Source organism: Ovis canadensis, chromosome 2, assembly GCF_042477335.2.
Source record: "Ovis canadensis isolate MfBH-ARS-UI-01 breed Bighorn chromosome 2, ARS-UI_OviCan_v2, whole genome shotgun sequence".
Taxonomy (NCBI): domain Eukaryota; kingdom Metazoa; phylum Chordata; class Mammalia; order Artiodactyla; family Bovidae; genus Ovis; species Ovis canadensis.
Genome location: NC_091246.1, coordinates 12,195,066 through 12,217,924, shown reverse-complemented (window position 1 = coordinate 12,217,924; position 22,859 = coordinate 12,195,066). Strand labels below are relative to the sequence as shown.

General features: G+C 40.7%; 1 protein-coding gene across 4 annotated transcripts in view; it reads right to left on the bottom strand.

The window, feature by feature from the left end:
* Nucleotides 1–7,964: 7,964 nt before the first annotated feature.
* Nucleotides 7,965–22,859, bottom strand: part of ECPAS (Ecm29 proteasome adaptor and scaffold) — a 108,753-nt gene continuing 93,858 nt past the window's right edge. For all 4 annotated transcript variants that reach the window (XM_069575442.1, XM_069575445.1, XM_069575446.1 and 1 more), the window contains 8 exons: nucleotides 22,583–22,791; nucleotides 21,693–21,736; nucleotides 21,402–21,594; nucleotides 19,747–19,885; nucleotides 16,824–16,929; nucleotides 16,529–16,617; nucleotides 14,130–14,201; nucleotides 7,965–8,252 (listed from right to left, as the gene is read on the bottom strand). In XM_069575442.1, coding sequence (XP_069431543.1) covers nucleotides 8,113–8,252; nucleotides 14,130–14,201; nucleotides 16,529–16,617; nucleotides 16,824–16,929; nucleotides 19,747–19,885; nucleotides 21,402–21,594; nucleotides 21,693–21,736; nucleotides 22,583–22,791 — 992 coding nt within the window. In that variant the 3' untranslated portion in view covers nucleotides 7,965–8,112. The remainder of the gene's footprint in view (nucleotides 8,253–14,129; nucleotides 14,202–16,528; nucleotides 16,618–16,823; nucleotides 16,930–19,746; nucleotides 19,886–21,401; nucleotides 21,595–21,692; nucleotides 21,737–22,582; nucleotides 22,792–22,859) is intronic.

Below are 22,859 nucleotides of genomic sequence, written 5' to 3'. Positions count from 1 at the left end.
GACAGGACTGAGGGACTGAACTGAAACTGATATCCACGTGCCTCCACTGAGGACACAATAGCACTTCTGGGGTATTCCTCTCAAAAGTATGTAACCTGAATCTAATCATAAGGGAAAACTAGTCAGTTAAACTGAGGGATACTCCACAAAATAACCAGCTGATATTTTTCAAAAATATCAAGGCCAGGTCCCCGCAGGTGGCCTAGTGCTCAGATGGCAGTTTGCATCACCATACCCACAGGGCGCATGATGATGCAGGAGCAGACCTATGCCCGCTTGCATGGCCCGGTCCTGAGCATGACAGAGGGTCCGCAGCCCTGGTGCCCCGCGCTGCACCAAGTCTTCCTCCCCGCTCTACAGCTCCAGCCGTCAGATCCAAGATGGTTGCGTCCCTCAGCACCCACGCATGAGATGCCCAGGGACCGCGGGACAGCAGGGCGGGCCGCTGGGAGGCCGGGACGCCCACAAGGCCGGCGCCTTGATGGCTGTGCGCCCATGGAGACCATCCAGGCGAAGTTTATCTGTAACCAGACCGCCCCTAAACCCATGGTACAGAGGATTCTTCCACACGGTCAGGGAGATTGTTTCGAAACAAGGACGAAAGCGGACTCACCAGGGCTTCTAGCCGCCGCATTTCACCAGATCATCCGCCTCCTGGTCAGTAGCTCGCTGCACGACAGACAAGTGCCCAGGGCCGAACTCCAGCGAGCCCCGGAAACCGCCGACCACAGGCTTTTCGAGCTATCGCGAGCGCAGCCAGGGGCTTCGGGAACACATCTTTGCAAGAGATCAAGACCCCCGTACAGGGCCTGGAGGCGCAACAACACTGAACACGTGGACGAACACGTGAATAAACACGTGGACGGCTGCTCGCTGGTAGTGAGGGGTGAGGGGCTCAAGGCAATCTACAAATGGCACCACCCCCCGCCCCAGCATATCTGGACGTGGCCCTCGTGTTCATCATCCACGACGAGGTGTTGAAGCTGCTCAACAAAGCGGGGAAGATGGACTGAGCCCCGAGAGTCTGAGAGGGAAGGCCAAGGATCTATAAAAACAGAGATACCTTATATTGAATTTTAGGCTGTTGGCAGGTCTTAGCTATTCTCTACTCCCTCTGCTATTCCCAAAAATTCAAAGTCATATAAACACAACACTCTTTGGTAGTGGAGCTGTGGCTAATGGAGGAACAGGAGTAGTTGCCAGAATGGGGAACTTGTGGTTTGCAAGGCATTTAAGGAAATCCCAGTCCAATCATTAGCTGACCACCAGGCTAAGTGAACAGAGACTTAGGTGATCAAGTCCAATAAAGAACTGAGACTTTACAGAATTGGTTCAGGAAGTAACTAAAAAAGAACAGAGCAACTGGCAAAAAACTGTGCAATGGGAGGAGATTCCAATTTTCAGATTTGCCATATAATGTTTTAATGTCCAGTTTTCAACAAAAGAGACATTTAAAGAGACATTTAAAGCAACAGGAAAATATGGCCCATTTTTAATAATGATAGAAAGGTCAATCCATCAAGAAGACATAACAGTTTGTTGTTGTTCTTCAGTCGCTAAGTCATGTTCGACTCTTCGGACCCCATGGACTGCAGCACACCAGACTTCCCTGTCCTTCACTATCTTCCAGAGTTTGTTAAAATTCATGTCCACTGTAATGGTGATGTACTTTATCTATCTCATCCTTTGTTGCCATAACATACCAATTATATATACACATATGAAAAGCAGAGCCCCGAAACACTTAAAACAGAAACTGACAGAGGGAGAACTAGACAATTAACAGTAATAGTTGAAGAATTTAATACTGAAATCTCAAAAAACAAACTAAATAATAGTGGATACATGTATATGTATCGCTGAGTTCCTTTGCTGTCCATCTTGAGACTGTCACTGTTAATCTGCTATATTCCAATATAAAATTAAAAATAAAAGAAACGAGGTAGCATATCAATAAAGATATAGGACTGACAACACTATAAATCAACTAGATTTAACACAACCTATAGAACACGCCATCCAACAAAACAGACAAATGCACACACACATTCTTCTCAAGGACACATGGAGCATCACCTGCTGATTTTATGCCATTAAGCAGTACAATTTTCTTCCTTCCCTCCAGAGTAGGCTTGCAAGATCCATGTTGATGAGTGTGGCTGCTGTTTGTTCATTTTTTATTGCTATATCATAGTCTATTTTATGATCATAACATACTTTATCCACCATTCTGTTTTTAGACACTAGACATTTTAATTGGCTTCACTTTTTGGCTTCTTTAACCAATGCTGTTACAAACCTGCATGTGTATCTTTTGGTACAAGTCTGAGTATATAATTAGGAGTGAAAACTGATATGTGAAATAACATGTTTACATCACCTTTAGTAGATTTTGACTTTCCAACATAGTAGGAAAATTTACTATCAGAAGTATCAGTTTCCTATTGTTTCATAACAAAGCAACCAAAACTTAGTGCCTTAAAACAATAGTCATTTTCTTAACTCCTATGGAGCCTAGGTCAGGAATTCAGAATATTTAAGGGTATTTGTGAGATGTGTATAGTACGAACTTGATAAGGATTTTGGATTAGAGACTTTTTCCCTTTGCACAGGAGTTTATGCAAGCTGGGGACAGAACTGGTGGGCTGATCTCAAAATTAAAACCTTTGGTAAAACTAATTAAAACAGGATCCATTTTGTGAATCAATATTCTCCAGGGATTTAAACAGATTGTTATTTTGTCAAATGATTTACAGTATTATATTAGGAGTTACATATTAAAAAGAACACCTAAAAGCACCCAGATTGCATACTTTTCAAGACGGAATTCTGTGAGCACAAATGTACAAAGGGCCCATGGAAGCTTCTCCCCAGATTCCAGGCACACAATGGAATTAATGGTGAACAGGGGTCTCAAGAAGCCTTATTTTCTAAACATAGAACTTCTAATTTGGCACTCTTTCCTCTGAAAGTTGTTGCCATTGACAAGAGTCAGGTAGAAGCATAAATTTTTAAGTTGTTAAAATTAAGCGGTAATGACATCATAAATGGTTTTTACACCAAATTAAATGGGTCATGTATGGATGTGAGAGTTGGACTGTGAAGAAAACTGATGCTTTTGAACTGCGGTGTTGGAGAAGACTCTTGAGAGTCCCTTGGACTGCAAGGAGATCCAACCAGTCCATTCTAAAGATCAGTCCTGGGTGTTCATTGGAAGGACTGATGTTGAAGCTGAAACTCCAATACTTTGGCCACCTGATGCGAAGAGTTGACTCATTGGAAAAGACCCTGATGCTGGGAGGGATTGGGGGCAGGAGAAGGGGACGACAGAGGATGAGGTGGCTGGATGGCATCACCGACTCGATGGACGTGAGTCTGCGTGAACTCCGGGAGTTGGTGATGGAGAGAGAGGCCTGGCGTGCTGCGATTCATGGGGTCACAGAGAGTCGGACATGACTGAGCAACTGAACTGAACTGAAATGGGTTAAATCTAATTTTGTGGACAAGGAGAGCTGTTTTAAATACACTGTGAAAGTGAAAGTGTGCTCAGTCGTGTCCGACTCTTTGCGACCCCATGGACTGTAGCCTACCAGGCTCCTCTGTCCATGGGATTTTAAATACATTAGAAATACAATTTGGTTGATGAACATAATCAAGATATAGAACACTCCCGACACCTAAGACCTTAATTTGTGCCCATTTGCGATCTCCTCTGATCCTATGCCTCCAAACTACTGATTTGATTTCTGTCACTAGTTTTGCCTTTTCTGAAATTTCATATAGATAGAATTATATAATAAACAGCCTCATCATTTAGCATACTGCTTTATGTTTATATTCATCAGTACTGAGTATTCCACTGCGTAAATCACAATGGTTTATTCACTAGTTGATAGACATTTAGACTGTTTTCAGTTTTGAGCTCTTATGAATATTTCAGCTATTCACTTACAAGTCATGTTTTTGTATCCAGTCACTTTTATTGTCTTCTGACTGGAGCATTTAGTGCATTTACATTTAAAGTAATTATTGATGGGTATGTACTTACTGATATTTTGTTGGTTTGTAGCTTTCTTGTTTCTTCTTTCTTGTTTTTCTTTAGCTCTGTTTCCTTGTGATTTGATGACTATCTTTAGTACTGGTTGGATTTCTTTTTTCTGTATGGGTGTCTATTATATACTTTTTGGTTTGTGGCTATTATGTTTATATATAGCACTCTATACAAATACATGATTAAACTGTAGATCCCTTAAGTTTGAATGCATTTTAACAACTCTGCATTTTTACCTGTTCCACATTTACTATTTATCTATTTTACATTTTTGCTTTGTGTATCCCTTAACTTATTGTGAATTTAGATGATTTTACTACTTTTTTAACCTTCCTACTAGCTTTACAAAGGGTTGCTTTACTACCTTCACTGTATATTTGCCTTTAACAATGAGATTTTTCCTTTAGTGATTTTCATCTCTCTAGTTGTGAACGTTCCACTTAAAAAAAAAAAAAAACACCCAACTGTTATTCTAATCAGTTCATCTGGAACTAGCAGGAAAAGGAAAGAAAAGCATAACAGAAAAGGGAGCATCTAAGGCTTGTTATCTGCTATGAGAGAAAGAGCAAGTTATCTCTCACCTTCAAGCCTATCTTCCACAGCCTAAAACTTTTGGTGTCCATTTACAATATAGGATGAAACCAAATCTCTGATATTTTATGTATATAGCCAGGTATGTTAATCTTGATCAAAAGCAGAACCACTGCTGGGATTACTTTTATCAAAAAATCCAATCTTTCAATGATTGCATTTCTCCACATATTTGACAGCAATTATTCAGGTGTCTTGACTGTTTCTATTTTTCCTTGAAATTCCCAGACACCTAAGCCAACAATTTCTGCTTGGTTAGAAGTAGCTCAGAATATGGCAGGCAGTAGGACCTTTTTTGGTCTTTAAAGAGTAACTAAGCAATGTCTTGGAAGTTGAACTCTTTTCCAAGAGAACCAGTAAAAATTAATGGACCACTTCAAAGAACTGATCATGCAGCTTTTATTTACCACTTAATATCTCCTTGGGCATCAGGATTTTCCTTTCAAGACTATCACATGCTTCGCTAGCTCAGTACATATTGCAGAGGATTCTATGAAGACTTTGCATATAAAATACAAAAATCTGTTACATATACATCCATTAACAACAGTTTGTACATTACAGTGGGTGCCAGTGTCAAAACAACTCCCTGTACTTCACAAGCAGCATGAATATATTGTGGCAGCAGCAGATAGGAACCTCCCCCAATGGGCAGACAGTGTTCTACACAGTGCAATTGCTACTAGAGCACAGACCAACAGTCACATCTTTTTTTCTTTGCTTTTCTCATCAGTGAATACACAAGTAAAGGATGGGAGGGTAAAGCAACGGGGATTCGGTGGCACTCGGTTTTTATTGTGCAGGTACGCTGTATTACAGGCAGACACACTGGCAATTGTAAATTGGACACAAACATTAAAGAAATGGCTGCTCTTTATCACCAAAAAGACAGTTTTATACTTTGTTTTGATTTCCAATTGCCAAATCTCAGGTACCTCCTTTTCACATTATCAATTAAATTTGTGACGATATGTATTCCAGGAATAAGGAATTCAGTAGACCCTCTAAATCAGTTGCTTATGTGATGAGTAGCACTGAATGTTCCTAGGAAAAAAATAATAAAGATCTGTTTCAGATAGCTTTGGAAAGTGAAGGCCAAAGATACAGATGTTCACAGGTCCTTCTGCCATTTGTTCACCAGTATCACTATTCCACAATTACAAACTCTCAGTTTTTAACTTTTAAATAAATTTGTGTGTGCATATGCACACCAACACAAGCTGCATCGGGAGACCATGAATAACGTGACTAGCTGTGCAAATGACTCGGCTGGTCAAGATGAAGGCAAAGTGTAAAACTTAGAAATGTGCTTAGAAAATGAAAACAAATTAATTCAATAGCACTAAGCACTAAGGTTCAAGTATCTTAGCACCTCTCTCAGCACCATGGGAAATTCCCATTATTGAGTAACAAAAAGTTTAAAAAGCATAAAATCTGATGAGGTTTTAAACTTGATATGAGCCAAGAGCACAATTCTTGCCCTTACACTCTTACTTTCTGATAATACCTGACCTACACTGCATTCTTGCCTAGGAAGAGTATCCCAGGTACTGAAAATTAAAGTCAGAGGGCACTTAGTGGAAGGGGTAATACTGATCTGAAAAACACCAAGTCCCATGAAGACATAAGCTTTCTAAAAAATGGGGTTTATTTTTTCTTCCCCAAACACACACCACTCTCAAGTGGAAATCCACGATAGTTTACTTAAAATTCATGATGCTGCCAAAACTCACAATTATATTTAGTATCAGCTAGGAGGATATTTTGGTAATAAACACTTAAATTTTCATTTGTAAACTCCTTTTCCAATCAGAAGCAACCCCAAAACATAGCATATACAGCTAGGCTTAGGTACTATCTAGGGCAGTGTTTTTCAAACTATAAATAACCCACTTATGAGTCAGAAAATGAATTTAGTGGGTCTGAAGGGCATTCAGAATGGTGATGGGGAGCTGGTGGGAAGGGATCAAAGCAGATCACACTTAAAGAGTGTATCATTTCACAAAACATTTTATTTAAGTTAAAGATTTTTTATTCATCCTCTATCTCTGTCTCTCTCACACACAAACACACAGAGTTCTGAGTCACGATGTAAAAAGTTACTTTGACTATGGGTCACAGTCAAGAAAATTCATTTCCTACTCCAGGGGATCTTCCCAGCCCAGGGATCGAACCCATGTCTCTAGCATCTCCTGCATTGGCAGATGGATTCTTTACCATAAGCGCCACGTGGGAAGCCCCACTTCGGTTAACAGAGGCCCCCCAAATTAACAACATGGAATTTCCACCCTGCTGTTAACATCAGTAAGGGGTCAGAATTGAGTGAAAGTCAATTTTGTGCTTGGAATCCAAGGTGAGCTAGAGGGTTCTCCATTCACCTTGATAAACACTTATTTAAACTTCTTTCCCCCTTACCTGACATCCCTTGGCAGGAGTATGAGCAGTATAAGGAAAGACTCCCTAGCTGCAATTACTTTGAATGATACCATGTTATTCCCAGATGGCTAATTAAAATGGTTCTCTTTCTGTCCCACAGTCATATTGTTAGCATAAAAGTGGGTAGAAAATTTTAATTTGCCTTTACAGTTTTGAGATTACAAATGATCTAAACCAAAGCACTTACGATATCGTTGTTGGTTGGAGTTTTTGCAAAATACACACGACAGAATGAACATTTTTTTCCTAATCTACCTTCATCTGCTTGTAAAAGAAGGACGATTATCACATAAAAACTGAATTTCCCCTCCCTCTCAATCTATAAGGTTGGTAAATAACCGTTCTAAAAGCCAACCATCTAAACAAATGATAAGACAAAACGTTCAGCTTCTGAACTTCAAGAATCCGAGAGTGCTTACATAATGGGTCAGTTCAGTTCTGGTGCCAGGATGACTGTACCTTCTCATCTTGGGAATTTCTCAGGTAGATCAAGGTTAGCACTGATTGGCAGCAGGGTGTAAAAGAAAAGTGTCCTGGGTAGGTCAACAAACATGCAGGTTCCAGCCTCGGCACAGGCCTCCGAACGGAAACTACATCATCTCATAGCCTATTTCTTCAGGTTACAGAAGGGGGTTAAACTAAGCGATTTACACAGCCCCTCTTCCTGAAAGGACTTTGTAAAATTTGGATGCAGTTCTAAGATTTTTATGCAGGTTCCCGCTGTAACTTTGTCTATTCCTTTAATAACAGCTCTAATTCTTTAAACAGCTATTTCTGTCAGTTTCACCTACAACCACCTCTCAAATATCATCCAAGGTTCCATTTAGCTTATCCAGTCCAGATACTTTTAAAACATCGAGTAAAATAAAGCTAATAAGGAACAAAATTTAAGGCATTTTTTTTTTATTATTTCAGCCAAGGAATGATGCATGCTACAGATTAATCTTTACTTTTCCCCACTTGGTTTTTCAAAGAACACCACCGTTTCAAACCCCAATGAACATGGCACTTGTTTTGTTTCTTCCCCTTCTAATTTATTCCAGATTTTCAAGTGTTTTCTTCAGTAACGATGCTTTCTCCTGCAGCTCAGGTCTGCTGTCTGTCTCCATAGTTCCTAAAGACTCAATCAGGACCACTCTGCACTCAGGGGTCAAACTTTCCCACTGTTTCGATTCTGAATGGAAAGAAGAAACACAAAAGAATCCTTACAGAAGCAGCAAGCAGAAAACCCAAAACTATTCTTTCTCCTTTTATGCCACACATCCTATCCCTGAAGTAAATGCAATAACTGTCCTGCATATATAATGATCACAGGTTTAATAGTTGTCTCAATCTAATTATTGACAATAACCTGAGGGACTATCAGGGGGTTTCATCCTCTGCCTCCAGAGCTGCTGGGACAAAGAGAATGAAGGGACACTGAAGCCACTCAGGAGACAGGGCACACAGTGACAAAAAGCCATCACAGCAACTGAACTGAATATATCTCTATAAGATAAGCTCAGTAAAAAAAAAAAAAAAAAAAACAACTGAAAACTGTAGAGACAGTTTGAACAGATGATACTTTATTACACCTTTAAGAGAAGCATAGAAGAACTACATGCATGCTCAAAATTTTAGAAATTCAGAAAGTATGTCAGATACTAAATCTTGTTTATGAGGTTCTGATACGTTCTGGTGATGGAGTTTCAAACTAGAGATTTCACTGTTTAGCTTCGTTTTCCTCATCTAGAATGTATGCATACATATGTGGCAAACCTGAGAATCCAGGGATATATCTAAGTTCCTAGCTTTCATTTCAACAAGGAAAATGAGATTATGAGCTGTGCAATGCTACTGAATCTAAACAGCCTACTTTATGGAGCCTTGAGAGGTGCTTTAATTGCTAGGCGAGGTCAGAGACAGAATGAGAAACAGCAAATACATAAGGCTCTACAGAGAGCTGTTCCATCTTCCTCATTCTTTATTCATATGGCTAAAATAACAAAGACCAGGAAACAGAAAAAAAAAAGTAAAGAGGCCTCCTTTTGAAGTCAGTAGCAGATACACTACTGGAGAAATGCTCCCAGTCTCCTGTTACCAGTGATAGAACAGACCCTGAGATAAACTCACTTCTGTATAAGACAGCTTTTAAAAAGGGAAAAAGAAAAAAAAAAAATCAACTGAGAAAACTGCGATCAAATTGGACGATTCCGGAAGTTAACTGTTAAATGTTTTCCTAACTTCACTTTTCAGTGCGCCATCCTGTTACTGACATGTGTGCAGTGAGTTCTGCACGCCACCGTCAGCTGCGAGGCGTAATTCACCAAGATTAACTCAAGATCCACTACAGAAACAAAACCTTTTTTTTTTTAACTAATTAATTTTAGTTCAGTTCAATTCAGCAGCTCGGTCGTGTCTGACTCTTTGTGACCCCATGGGCTGCAGCATGCCAGGCCTCCCTGTCCATCACCAACTCCTGGAGTTCACTCAGACTCATGTCCATCGAGTCAGTGATGCCATCTAACCATCTCATCCTCTGTCGTCCCCTCTCCTCCCGCCTTCATCTGTCCCAGCATCAGGGTCTCTTCAAATGAGTCAGTTCTTCACATCAGGTAGCCAAAGTATTGGAGTTTCAGCTTTAGCATCAGTCCTTCCGAAGAATGTTCAGGAGGAGGCTAATTACAATATTGTGGTGGTTTTTGCCACACATTGACATGAATCAGCCACGGGTATAGTGTATATGTTTCCCATCCTAAAACCTCTCCCCACCCCATCTCTCTGGGTTGTCCCAGGGCACTAGCTTTGAGTGCCCTGCTTCATGCATTGAACGTGGACTGGTCATCTACTTCACATGTGGTAATATACATGTTTCAATGCTATTCTCTCAAATCATCCCACCCTCGCCTTCTCCCACAGAGTCCAAAAGTCTGTTCTTTATATCTGTGTCTCTTTTGCTGTCTTACATATAGAGTCATCATTACCATCTTTCTAAATTACATATATATGTATTAATATACTGTATTGGTATTTTTCTTTCTGACGTACTTCACTTCAGTTTCATCCACCTCATTAGAACTGACTCAAATGTGCTTTTTTTTTTTAATAGCTGAGTAATATTCCATTGTGTCTATGTACCACAGCTTTCTTATCCATTCATCTGCCGATGGACATCTAGGCTGCTTCCATGTCCTGGCTATTGTAAACAGTGCTGCAATGAACATTGGGGTACACGTGTCTCTTTCAATTCTGGTTTCCTCGGTGTGGATGCCCGGCAGTGGGCTTGCTGCGTCGTATGGCAGTTCAAGTTCCAGTTCTTCGTAGTGGCTGTACTAGTTTGCATTCCCACCAACAGCGTAAGAGGGTTCCCTTTTCTCCATACCCTCTCCAGCATTTATTGTTTGTAGACTTTTTGATAGCAGTCATTCTCACTGGTGTGAGGTGGTTCCTCATTGTGGTTTTGACTTGCATTTCTCTGATAAAAAGTGGTGTTGAGCATCTTTTCGTGCGTTTGTTAGCCATCTCTATGTCTTCTTAGGAGAGATGTCTGTTTAGTTCTTTGGCCCATTTTTTGATTGGGTCATTTATTTTTCTGGTATTAAGCTGCATGAGCTGCTTGCACATTTTGGAGATTAACTGTCAGTTATTTCATTTGCTATTATTTTCTCCCATTCTGAAGGCTGCCTTTTCACCTTGCTTATAATTTCCTTTGTTGTGCATAAGCTTTTAGGTTTACTTAGGTCCCATTTGTTTATTTTTTCTTTTATTTCCATTACTCTGGGAGGTGGGTCATAGAGAATCTTGCTGTGATTTATGTCAAAGAGTGTTTGCCTATGTTTTCCTCTAGGAGTTTTATAGTTTCTGGTCTTACATTTAGATCTTTAATCCATTTTGAGTTTATTTTTGTGTACGGTGTTAGAAAGTGTCCCAGTTTCATTCGTTTACAGGTGGTTGACCAGTTTTCCTAGCACCACTTGTAAAAGAGACTGTCTTTTCTCCATTGTATAATTTTGCCTCTGTTGTCAAAGATAAGGTGTCCATAGGTACATGGATTTATCTCTGGGTTTTCTATTTGGTTCCATTGATCTATATCTCTGTCTTTGTGCCAATACCATACTGTCTTGATGATTGTATCTTTGTAGTATATTCTGAAGTCAGGCAGGTTGATTCCTCCAGTTCCATTCTTCTTTCTCAAGACTGCTTTGGCTATTTGAGGTTTTTTGTGTTGGAAACTAAAACTTTACTGAGATAATCATAGTTCATAGTGCATTAAAAGTATATAAAATAGAAGTGTACCAAATTTAACACTTCATTAAGTTTGAAGGTTTTCAGTTCAGTCACTCAGTCGTGTCCGACTCTTTGCGACCCCATGAATCACAGCATGCCAGGCCTCCCCTGTCCATCACCATCTCCCGGAGTTCACTCAGACTCATGTCCATCAAGTCCGTGATGCCATCCAGCCATCTCATCCTTGGTGGTCCCCTTCTTCTCCTGCCCCCAATCTCTCCCAGCATCAGAGTCTTTTTCAATGAGTCAACTCTTCGCATGAGGTGGCCAAAGTACTGGAGCTTCAGCTTTAGCATCATTCCTTCCAAAGAAATCCCAGGGTTGATCTGCTTCAGAATGGACTGGTTGGATCTCCTTACAGTCCAAGGGACTCTCAAGAGTCTTCTCCAACACCACAGTTCAAAAGCATCAATTCTTCAGCGCTCAGCCTTCTTCACAGTCCAACTCTCACATCCATACATGACCACAGGAAAAACCATAGCTCTGACTAGATGGACCTTGGTCGGCAAAGTAATATCTCTGCTTTTGAATACACTATCTAGGTTGGTCATAACTTTTCTTCCAAGGAGTAAGCGTCTTTTAATTTCATGGCTGCAGTCACCATCTGCAGTGATTTTGGAGCCCCCAAAAATAAAGTCTGACACTGTTTCTACTGTTTCCCCATTTTCTCCCATGAAGTGATGGGACCAGATGCCATGATCTTAGTTTTCTGAATGTTGAGCTTTAAGCCAACTTTTTCGCTCTCCTCTTTCACTTTCATCAAGAGGCTTTTTAGCTCCTCTTCAATTCCTGCCATAACGGTGGTGTTATCTGCATATCTGAGGTTATTGATATTTCTCCCAGCAATCTTGATTCCAGCTTGTGCTTCTTCCAGTCCAGCGTTTCTCATGATGTACTCTGCATAGAAGTTAAATAAGCAGGGTGACAATATACAGCCTTGACGTACTCCTTTTCCTATTTGGAACCAGTCTGTTGTTCCATGTCCAGTTCTAACTGCTGCTTCCTGACCTGCATATAGGTTTCTCAAGAGGCAGGTTAAGTGGTCTGGTATTCCCATCTCTTTCAGAATTTTCCACAGTTGATTGTGATCCACACAGTCAAAGGCTTTGGCATAGTCAATAAAGCAGAAATAGGTATTTTTCTGGAACTCTCTGATTTTTCCATGATCCAGTGGATGCTGGCAATTTGATCTCTTGTTCCTCTGCCTTTTCTAAAACCAGCTTGAACATCAGGGAGTTCACGGTTCATGTATTGCTGAAGCCTGGCTTGGAGAATTTGAGCATTACTTTACTAGCATGTGAGATGAGTACAATTGTGCAGTAGTTTGAGCATTCTTTTGCATTGCCTTTCTTTGGAATTGGAACAAAAACTGACCTTTTCCAGTCCTGTGGCCACTGCTGAGTTTTCCAAATTTGCTGGCATATTGAGTGTAGCACTTTCACAGCATCATCTTTCAGGATTTGAAATAGCTCAACTGGAATTCCATCACCTCCACTAGCTTTGTCCCTAGTGATGCTTTCTAAGGCCCACTTGACTTCACATTCCAAGATGTCTGGCTCTAGATGAGTGATCACATCATCATGATTATCTGAGTCATGAAGATCTTTTTTGTACAGTTCTTCCGTGTATTCTTGCCACCTCTTCTTAATATCTTCTGCTTCTCTTAGGTCCAGACCATTTATGTCCTTTATCGAGCCCATCTTGGCATGAAATGTTCCCTTGGTATCTCTAATTTTCTTGAAGAGATCTCTAGTCTTTCCCATTCTGTTGTTTTCCTCGATTTCTTTGCATTGATCGCTTAAGAAGGCTTTCTTATCTCTTCTTGCTATTCTTTGGAACTCTGCATTCAGATGCTTATATCTTTCCTTTTCTCCTTTGCTTTTCGCCTCTCTTCTTTTCACAGCTATTTGTAAGGCCTCCCCAGACAGCCATTTTGCTTTTTCGCATTTCTTTTCCATGGGGATGGTCTTGATCCCTGTCTCCTTTGCAATGTCACGAACCTCATTCCATAGTTCATCAGGCACTCTATCTATCAGATCTAGGCCCTTAAATCTATTTCTCACTTCCACTGTATAATCATAAGGGATCTGATTTAGGTCATACCTGAATGGTCTAGCGGTTTTCCCTACTTTCTTCAATTTAAGTCTGAATTTGGTAATAAGGAGTTCATGATCTGAGCCACAGTCAGCTCCTGGTCTTGTTTTTGTTGACTGTATAGAGCTTCTCCATCTTTGGCTGCAAAGAATATAATCAATCTGATTACGGTGTTGACCATCTGGTGATGTCCATGTGTAGAGTCTTCTTTTGTGTTGTTGGAAGAGGGTGTTTGCTACGACCAGTGCATTTTCTTCGCAAAACTCTATTAGTCTTTGCCCTGCTGCATTCTGCATTCCAAGGCCAAATTTGCCTGTTACTCCAGGTGTTTCTTGACTTCCTACTTTTGTATTCCAGTCCCCAATAATGAAAAGGACATCTTTTTTGGGTGTTAGTTCTAAAAGGTCTTGTAGGTCTTCATAAAACTGTTCAACTTCAGTTTCTTCAGCGTTACTAGTTGGGGCATAGACTTGGATTACAGAGATATGAATGGTTTGCCTTGGAAACGAACAGAGATCATTGAAGGTTTTAGCTATGTATCTTCAACTTTCATGTATAAATATATTAATTTACATTTTGGAATATATGCTTCATTAAAAATAAAAACAGAAAATAAAAAAGTTTCCTAAAACATCTGCCATGAAGTCTCCTTGGATTTCTGGTCCTCCAATCAGAAGTATCAAGAACTCACCTTCAAGTTTTTTAAGCAGCAATTCTATCACAGATAAAGCTTCTGTTCTCACAGATGAGTAGGTCTTATTTTCTAAGAAGGAAATCATACAGTTCACATTATTCGTTTTATATGCCTTACAAACAGTACTTTTAAGATTAAGTTATTGTTATCGAAAAAAAGACATTCAGAAATTATAAATTCAGAAAAAGATATACTTATTCTTAAGTAAGCATCCCTTTGCCAATTATCATCAAATACTAGAAATATGTTACAAGTCCACATTCCTTACCACAAAAAAAAAGCCATCAGTGAAATATACCAATCTCCACAATAAATGGCAATATTTAAAGGACCCATTTTAGAAGTCAGAAATCAGAAGACAGTATCTCAAACACATACTGACCTCATAGGATACCTAAGAAAAGTCTTAAGGTTTTCATCACCTCTTCATTTTAGCAAAGAACATGACACAATCCAGGGGTAAAGAGCCAACTCAGGGAAACCTGGCCGGGACCCGACCCCACGAGGACTAGTTTCTTAGCTGCCAGTTCTTTATCCAAAACCATGTGGCTACCTCCAAGGATCACCACAGAAATATGCTTCCTTAGTCTCTACTCTACACGGAGCATCTAGCTCACAGTGAAACTGTCTAGAGAAAAAACTAACAGATAACCAGACCTGAGTCAAAGAAAGAACAAAATGAGGTTTTAACAGGTTGTTATGCTATGAAGTACACAAGTGCTTAAAAAATGGTGGTGAGCTGACAACCGGACACAGGAGTCAGCTTAAAGGGGCTTCCGCTGGCCAAATTTGGGGTAATTTGAGCAACAAATTAATTCAGGAAAGTAATTATAAACCAATGGGGAAATAAAGGGATGCATGAAACAATGTGGATAACAGATTAATAGAGTTCAGGAGAGGGACCTGGCTTATGAGAGGAAATCAGCTGTCAAAGGGTAAATGCAGAGGCAGTGCTAGAGCTGGAAAATCCTCTTAGTAAAAGCTGGCTCAGGAAAACCTATCAATGCATGCTGAAGCTAGAGGAGATATTTTCAAAACCAGCAGTACATGTATGTGGTCTTAAAGTGTCTTCTCCCAGACTGCTTTAGAAGACACAGTTCTGAAGAGGAGCAGTTATTCGAATGGTCTTAAAATACGTTCTGCTGCAGGCTGCTTACCAGACAGAATGGGAAAAAACAGTAACCACATAGCAGAGAAAACGGAGTAATACCTTGCCTGGATCATCCCAATTAACCTCACCAGTGAGGGCAGATGGACAGTGTACCTCTTGATGGGAGAGGACACACCACCCCTTACAGAGAAGCACAGCTGGGAACTCATAACCTGGATCTGACCACAAGGAAATGCCAGACAAGTGGCAAATGAGAAACACGCTGGTTTTCAAGCACGGCAAGCCAAGGCTTTTCTTCAAAACTGCCAATGTCATATAAGATGGAAAAAGGCCAAGGAACCATTCCAGATCAAAGGAGACTAAAAAGACACGACAACTATCAATAAATGCGCTAAATGACTGAACCAGATTCCTTAAGAAGAGGAGGAAAAAATTATATAAAAACATTATGAGTCAACTGAAAACCTAGACTATGAATGGTTAAAAACACTGCCTCATTACACTGTCTAAAGTCAGCAACTACACTATGATTACGTAAAAGCAGGCACACTGAAGAACTTAGGAGAAGAGGGGCAGGATGTAAATATACTTTCAAATGTCCAGGGAAAAGTACTATATGTCTACAGAAGGCAAATCAAAGTAACTGGCACAAAATGCTAACAGGTAACTTTGGGTAAAGCATATACAAGTATCATATGCACTATTACTGTACTTTTCTCTAAGTTTGAAATTATTTCCAAATACAAGGTTTTAAAAAATACTGATCACAAAGGTTTTTCTAATCTAGGTGTTGAAATCCTTATTAGTTTCAGATTAATACATTCCAGTTTGGGGGCACAGATTGAGTCTATTAAATAGAAGAGTTCAGTAGTTGGTTCCATGAATTTAGTTCCCAGCACAAGGTAGGACATATTTGAACTTTAACTCCTTGAGCTTTAAAATGAAAACCCCCTTATCCATGTCAGTTTGAAAGTGAAAGGGAAAGCCGCTCAGTCATGTCCGACTCTTTGGGACCCCATGGACTATATAGTCCATGGAATTCTCCAGGCCAAGAATACTGGTGTGGGTAGCCTTTCCCTTCTCTAGGGGATCTTCCCAACCCAGGGATTGAACCCAAGTCTCCTGCATTGCAGGTGGATTCTTTACTAGCTGAGCCACAAGGGAAGCCCAAGAATACTGGAGTGGGTAGCCTATCCCTTCTCCAGCGGATTTTCCTGACCCAGGAATCCAACCGGGGTCACCTGCACTGCAAGCAGACTCTTTACCATATCTGTTTACCACTCACCTAAAGAATATGTGATTGATTTACAAGTTTCAAGGAGAATTTCAGCCAGAGCCTCAGGATCTGCATGTTCTTCTTCTAAAAGCATTAATCTGTACAAATTAGAAAGCAAGATCCAAATACCAGTTATTTCAGAAACATTCTAAAGCCTTTCCTGGCACAAACGATCCCTATCTGCATGTATTATTTTAGATGTCATTTTAGCTTTTTGAAATGTAAAAGAATTCCACTGATTACACATAAAATGCTAAGGGGAAGGGGAAAGTAAAATAAATGACTGAACTATGAAATGAATTACCCCTGAAAAAAGGCATTCATTGCCTGTAGGACTCCCAGCTGCACTTTCCATGTGCTGAGCTTCAGCCGTTCACACATCAGTTTGCACAACTCCTGACGATAACAACCTGGGAAAAAAGAAAGATTGGGACAGAGCAGGACAGAGTAAGAAGAAGCAAGAGACAGAGCAAGTGAGAGAAACAAAGAACAGAGAGGGAGAGAGGGACAAAGAGAGAGAGGGTGGGGTTGGGAGGTAAGTGGAAGAGAGAGGGAAAGAGGAAAAAGTGAAAACAAAACAAAACAAAAGCCTTTAATTAAAGCCATGAAAATTCAAAAACATTTCAGCATGACTCTGTTAAATTCCCACAAACTTCCTTGATCAGAAATATGCACCCCCCCCCAACCCTCAAACTGTATATAACTGTTCAAAAGTTGTAACTATTCACTGTCAAGGCAATATCCTTCTCTACAAAACTGACAGAGAGTCAACCACACTGCATGTTTCCTGCAAAATACCATAAATGACGGCTAAAGAAAGCAGGACTCTGGAGGCTGGGGGGTCCTTGCTGGACACTCACAAGCTTATGCATATTGCAGACTTAACTAGAGTCAATGGTGCTTTATTCCAAATCTGGTATGCCAACTGCACTCTTATTATAATTATGTAATTAATATTTTGCTAAGTGATGAAACAGGAGCATAAAACTCAACAAAGTAGTTATTTTTGAAATGCTGCAGAATTTAGTAAGGTTCACAAATGTAAAGATGGATAGGGGTTAAGAATCTAGATTCTGCATTTGAACTGCTTCCTAAGAAATTGTGCTTTCTTTCTCCACTATAAAGAAATAAAACCAAAAACAAAAAAAGGAAATAAAACCAGAAATTGAAGATGACATATTAAGAGTAAGATGTATATGAGAAGCTAGTGTGGAACAAATTCTCAAAGGCCTTTGCCCTTCCCCTGTAACTGATATATGAATGTACATCTCGATTCATTGAGGGATTGGGGCAGGAGGAGAAGGGGACAACAGAGGATGAGATGGTTGGAGGGCATCACCGACTCAACGGACATGAATTTGGGTGAACTCAGGGAGTTGGTGATGGACAGGGAGGCCTGGCGTGCTGCAATTCATGGGGTCACAAAGAGTCGGACACCACTGAGTGACTGAACTGAACTGAACTGATGACTGCCTTGTATACATATCATCTTTTTACATAACTCCCTATTTGAATTTTTTCCACCTATCAAGCAAAAGTTAATAGTCCTAATGAAATCAAATAAGTGGGCTTCCACTGCAGTCCAAACTTAACACCAAGAAATAAAACCTCTTACAAATCTGTATCTCTGGGGAAACCCATCCTATACATAGCAAATATAGTTTTTGAAGTTCACACAAAGGATGGCAAGGCTCAATGACGCTCTTAAGTGTGATTTTAGATACATCCAAAACATTAAAAAACAGAGAGACATTATTTTGCCAACAAAGGTCCGTCTAATCAAAGCTATGGATTTTCCAGTAGTCATGTATGTATGTGAGACCTGACCATAAAGAAGGCTGAGTACCAAAGAATTGATGCTTTTGAACTGTGGTGTTGGAGAAGACTCTTGAGAGTCCCTTCGAGTTGGGGATAGACGGGGAAGCCTGGTGTGCTCTAGTCCATGGGGTCGCAAAGAGTCACAACGGAGCGACTGAACTGAACTGAATCACAGAGTCAACGATGCTTTTCATAAGATTCAGGAATATTCAGATGTAGGATGCACTGCAAGAACCAATACAAAGCAAACTCCTACTAACTACAACCTAACCCACGAGTAAAGGTTTACCATTTATTTAAACCTTGGGCTTCGCTGATAGCTCAGCTGGTAAAGAATCCGCCTGCAACACAGGAGACCCCGGTTCAATTTCTCGGTTGGGAAGACCCATTGGAGAAGGGGTCTACCTACTCCAGTATTCTTGGGTTTCCCTTGTGGCTCAGCTAGTAAAGAATCCACTTGCAATGCCAGAGACCTGGGTTTGATCCCTGGGTTGGGAAGATCCCCTGGAGAAGGGAAAGGCTACCCACTCCAGTATTCTGGCCTGCAGAATTACATGGACTATACAGTCCATGGGGTCACAAAGAGTCAGACATAACTGAGCAACTTTCACTTTCACTTTTCACCTGGAAAGATTATGCTCAAATCTGCAAATCTCTCAGAAAATTACAAGTTTCTCAGGCAGACAGATTTCATTTGCTTACTGAAGGTTGAGCAACAAGGCTATTTATTTTGAGACAGAGACCCCCTACTAATAAGTTCTATGGATATCTCAGAATACAGTGCCATAAACAAGACCAACAGAATTCTTTTTATAGTCAAATTATCTACCCAAAATGTATCACAGTTGTTATGGTGGTTTAGTTGCTAAGTCATGTCTGACAGGCTCCTCTGTCCATGGGATTCTCCAGGCAAGAATATCGGAATGGGTTGCCATTTCCCACAAATTCACATGTTGAAGTCCTAATAACCCCAAGTATCTCAGAATGTGACTGTGCTGGGAGACAGTTTTCAAAGAGACCATTAAGGCCCTAATCCAAGATGACTGGTATATAAGATATAAGAACATTAGGACACAGAGACATGGATGGCCCTTTACAAGCCAAGGAGAAAGAGCCCAGAAGAAACCTCAACACTGGTGATACCTTGGTCTCAGACTTCTAGTCTCCAGACTTCGAGAAAAGAAGCCACCTAGTCTGCAGGACTATGTTACAGCAGCCATACCAAATTAATGGTCAATGAGATTATTTGTCAACATAGAAGTAAGATTTATATTGGATAATCCTCTCTATCCATCAGTCAGGCTCTACAGGAAACTGCAGCCTTAAATCATCACACAGAATGCCTCTGCTCTTGTGACGTAACTCCTGACTACAGCAGCCCTTCTTGAAATGCCGCTTCTGTTGCTTACGCTGGGTCTCCGCACTTCGGGGCCAGGCTTTGCCCAGGCTCTCAAAGGCTCCCAGCAGAGATTCCAGCTGGAGCTCCTTTTCCTTCTCATTCTCATCTTCATTTTTGGTTGTCCGTACTCCAATGCTTTCAGGTGAGTTCTGAAAGGCAAAAAAAAAAAGAAAGCAAATTAAAAAAAATTTTTTCTTTGAAGTTACAAGTATACTATTAAAACATTCAGGGTACCAGAGTATGAGATATTAACCAGGAATTAAATGCTAAATTCTCTACTATGGGTCGCCCTATTCATTAAAAGAATTTTGAACAGGAAGACTACATCTCTCCAATAAATTTGGGTGATCCTGTAAAGGACTCTGTGGGCAAAGGTGAAAAAACCTATCGTATATATAGTATTTTGAGCACAACACAGAAAGGGTGGCATTACAATCATGGAATTAAAGGAGAAAGAACTCAGTAATGATCTAAATCCAAACTCTGTCTTTATAAGATAAGGAAACAAGCTAGGAAGTCACTTGTCCAGCTGGCTGGTGAAATAATCCATTTAAAATACAGGTCTCCCAAATCCATACACTACCATTATATGTGTAACAGAAATTATTTAAACAACTTTTTTTACAACTGCAAAATAGCAGCAACACAAGAAACCAAATAAAAATGTTATTTTAAATATTTTATGTTTCACCAAAAAAAAAAAATTGGTAAACCATACCCTTCTTTCTCTGAATCAGTGTCCAACCTTTAAAAACGAGAACTTCATTATCCAAAATAAATCAAGGTCCATTTTTGATCAAAGTCCCCCAATCTGTAGCAAAGGCAGTCAGCAGTGGCACACTGAGCTCCCTGTCTTCACTCTGGGATGCCTGGGCTGGCTGCTGCACAGACTTGCAATGCAAAGCTCATTACCACCATGAGAGAGACTGTCTACTCCAATACCAGACTTAGGAACTCACTGGTCCTGCAGCCCTAAGTTTCCTGGCTCTCAGGATGAAATCTCTGCAATAAACTCATCTTTCTGCTTTGTTTTCTCTTTTTTTGGCATGCCACATGGCATGTGGGATTTTAGTTCCCTGACCAGGGATCAAATCCACACCCCCTGCACTGAAGTCCAGAGTCTTAACCACTGGACTTCCAGGGAAGCCCTCTGCTTTGTTGAAAAAAAAAAAGAAAAAAATCCACCATTATCCCATGGAGGGGAAATGGATACCTAAAATGAAGATTCCTGTTTGCAACCTCATTTGCAGCCAGGTCTGGCCATCTGGTTAAGCACTGAACAATGGGAGAAGTGAAAAGGCCCTGCTCCAGTTTCCAGGAGCTCCCCTTAAAAGAGATCTGATGTGCCTACTCTGACCTTTCATCCTTTCTCCATCTCCCCTGCCATCACCCGCTTGGAACGCAGACACACGGTGGACTGTGAAGATAGTGGCCACCCCCCAGGGACAGCAGAGCTGGGAGCTGTAAAGAGCCAGACTCCCAAAGCTAGTATGTGAGAGACAAACGTCTGTCTTGCTTAAAGCCATGATGTTTTGGGATCTTCTGCAATTTGCAGCTACATGAATCCTAACCAAATGTGCAAAGAGGACACAGGAAAATCTTCTCCTCCTTTTTAAAAAATTTTTAAAGTATAAACGAAACCTGAAAGAAGATGGCAGTCATTACCTTCTTGATGAGAGGTATGACAATGTCGGCAAACTCCTGGAATCTGTCTTCTTTGGTGGCCTTTAAGACATCCCCTGCACAACTGATTGCTACAATCCTGTACTTGGGGTTCTCTCTGCCACACTCCTTCAGAACAGCCTGCAGGATTTCATTTGTGCTGGGCTGACCAGGCACAGGCTTCTCCAGCTCTGCACTGTAAGACCCACACGAAAGCATCAAACAATTAACAAAGGCTGTGGCTTTCCAGCTCAGTTTAAGAAATGGAGTCTGATTCACTGAAGGAACATTTACCTGCAAGCTGTCACCACACAGGCAATGGCTTTCAAAAGTTCTTCCTAAAGGGTTGAAAGAGGAAAAGATCAGCACCCATGTGTCATTTACATTTTCTGCACATGCCTACAACTACCTCAGAAGCATCTAAAAATTATGGCAACAAAAATGAACCAGTCACCACATCTATAACATACTTTTTGTTTACTGAGCACATCCACAGAGTTTTGCTCCAGACCATGGAAGCAGGATAACTGTCCTCATCTCCACTGCGTGAAGCCTAGAGAACCGACTTGCCCAAGGGCATAGAGGCAGAAGCATTAACAATGGGATCAGAACTGGCTCCGACTCCGAGGCCCCCACTTCATTTACAGCTCTGCACGGGCCACCAGGGATTCCACCACGTCACACAGACTATATACGATCACAGTCTCCTGCTCCCCATATACGGTCACTGTGTGTAGCCTACCATCAACCGTCTATAAAAAATGACCAATTCACAGGCCCCAGAGACGTGCATCCTGAACTCGGGGGTTCAGACACACTGGCCTGGACACTCAGTTTCACATATGCCCAGTCCTGACGGTCTGCTCGTGAGGTCAACAGGGACAAAAGGATGACCACTTGGTTTAAGACTTATCTTGGAAAGTTGAACAGGATAAATAAAAATCAACCCCCAGCATTACTGTGCACTATTCAAGGACATGTGGGTTATACTCTGATGAAATATCACATTTAATCAAAGTTTACGCAAGGCTTCCCACTGCCTAAGAAATCTGTTTCACAAAAACCATCCATCTTTTGTCCCACAAAACAATATTTTAATTTTTACAGAAAATGAAACGTGAAGGACGAAGTCATAATCCTTTAAGGATACCTCAAGTTTAACTGGGCATGAATGGTTCCTTTACCTTTCCTGCCCACGTTCTTCCAGCTAGGCCTTGTAGTAATGCGGTCAGTATCATTCCCAGATACGGAGGCACGAGGGAGCTGGTTTGCTTTGCAATTGATGCCATGGCAATTGCACCCTGCGCTTTCATTTTCCAGGACTGAGACTGTAAAGCCTTCTGGGTAATGGTAATCAACTCCTGCAGGTATAACCGAATGCCGCCAAAGGAACCTAGATTATGAAAAGCAAAATTAAAGCAACTTTTAAATGACCAAAACAACCCCCAAAACTAATGGATT